At 36.6% G+C, this 1,864-nt stretch overlaps 1 protein-coding gene across 1 annotated transcript in view; it reads left to right on the plus strand.

Moving 5' to 3' along the window:
* The first annotated feature begins 746 nt into the window (after nt 1-746).
* The window catches only part of LOC109205296, a 7,867-nt gene continuing 6,749 nt past the window's right edge, over nt 747-1,864 (plus strand). The window contains exon 1 of the mRNA XM_019368002.1: nt 747-1,723. Within this exon, the coding sequence (XP_019223547.1) occupies nt 747-1,723 (977 nt within the window). The remainder of the gene's footprint in view (nt 1,724-1,864) is intronic.

Consider the following 1,864-nt stretch of genomic DNA (forward strand, 5'->3'; position numbering starts at 1 on the left):
GGAAAGTGGCAAACAGATTGGAGCCAGGCATTCGTTTTTCCAAAATTCCGTCGCTTATTTGGTTTTTTCTTTTTTCTTTTCCTCCCTTTTATTTAGACACAGATCATACTCAGGCTCTATGTTGACAAATAGTTCTTGAACAAGAGCCAAGAGGAGTGGACTGTTTTTTATTTTTAAATAACTCTTTTACTAGAGCAAGTTGGTGCGTAGTATATAAACCTAGTTGCTTTTCAGAACGTTATGATTCTTATTTTCATTTTCGAATTTACTCTGAATGTTAATTGTGTTATTTATTACTGCCATTTCATATCCACTTTTCAAGAAAAGATGCTACTATATACAAGTTTCCACGCATGTGTAAAAATCCTAAAGGGGGATATTCAATCAAGCTCCTATATCTTAGCTTCAATTTGAGAAGTGCCGGCTGATAATTTGAAAAACTAATATCTTAGCTTCATGTATTTCACCAAGTTTTACCGAGTAGTATTTACAGAGTATTGGGTTAATGTAGTTTCACATGGACAAACTTGGACGTTTTGATCTAGTTATTTTGACATAGAGAATTTTACAGAAGTGATATCATTTGTGAACCTGGATTGCACTTGGCTATACCAATGTTAACTTTTTCTCAATTCTGCATCACCAATTGATTTTTTTGGTATGTTAGTTATTATAGATATTTTGATTATTATAATCCTTCCACTTTTAATAGGTAATTCATTTATTTATTTTTTAAAATAGATATGATGGATAAAAGCTGGTTGAGTATTCGGAACAGAGTCGACCAAAGGTATAGAGATGGAGTAGACAACTTTCTTAATTGGGCATTCAGTCAACCAACGGTGAACACTATGATTCGGTGTCCTTGTAAAGGGTGCATGAATACCGTGTTCAAGCTAAGGGTTGGTGTAAGAGATGATTTATTGAAGAAGGGTTTTTGTGATTCTTATAAAGTGTGGGACTTGCATGGAGAAGTTTTAGTTAGAGTTGAAACTTCTAATACTGCAGTTAGTGATGAAGCGGGAGATGAAAGCATTGAAGAGGATAATATTACTGAAATGATTCACGATGCTTGTGGACATACGAATGTGGAGGATAATGATAATAATTCAGAGGACAATGAAGAGCCAAATATACATGCAACAAAGTTCTACAAATTGTTAGAAGATGCTGAGACAGAACTTTATCCTGGTTGTAAAAAAGTCTCGAAGTTGTCTTTTGTTGTTAAACTACTTCACTTGAAGTGTCTTAACCATTGGAGCAACAAATTGATGGATGCATTATTGAGCTTCTTTAAAGAAGTTCTTCCCGAGGGGTCATTTGTGCCTAATTCTTTCTATGAAGCAAAGAAAGTTCTTTGTGACCTCGGCTTGGGGTACACCAAAAAAGATGCATGTAGGAATGATTGTATTTTATATTGGCGTGATTATGCCGATGTCCAAGCATGTCCTAAGTGTGGTAAGTCTAGATGGAAGTCCGAAGAACACGGAGGCAAGAAAGTAGCTCATAAAATCTTGCGGCATTTTCCAATCAAACCAAGGCTTCAAAGATTGTACATGGCAAGAGAAACAGCTAAAAAGATGAGGTGGCACAAGGAGGGAAATGTTGATGATGGTGTCTTGCGACATCCATCTGACTCAATAACATGGAAATCCTTTGATGCACGACATTCCACCTTTTCAGCTGAGTTAAGAAATGTTCGATTAGGTTTGGCGAGTGACGGGTTCCAACCTTATGGGAACATGAGTTCTAATCATAGCATTTGGCCAGTCGTACTAGCTACGTATAACTTGCCACCATGGGATTGCATGAAAAATCCATATTTCATGATGACGCTTCTTATTCCAGGCCCCAAGTGTCCAGG

Source organism: Nicotiana attenuata, unplaced genomic scaffold, assembly GCF_001879085.1.
Source record: "Nicotiana attenuata strain UT unplaced genomic scaffold, NIATTr2, whole genome shotgun sequence".
In the NCBI taxonomy this organism is placed as follows: domain Eukaryota; kingdom Viridiplantae; phylum Streptophyta; class Magnoliopsida; order Solanales; family Solanaceae; genus Nicotiana; species Nicotiana attenuata.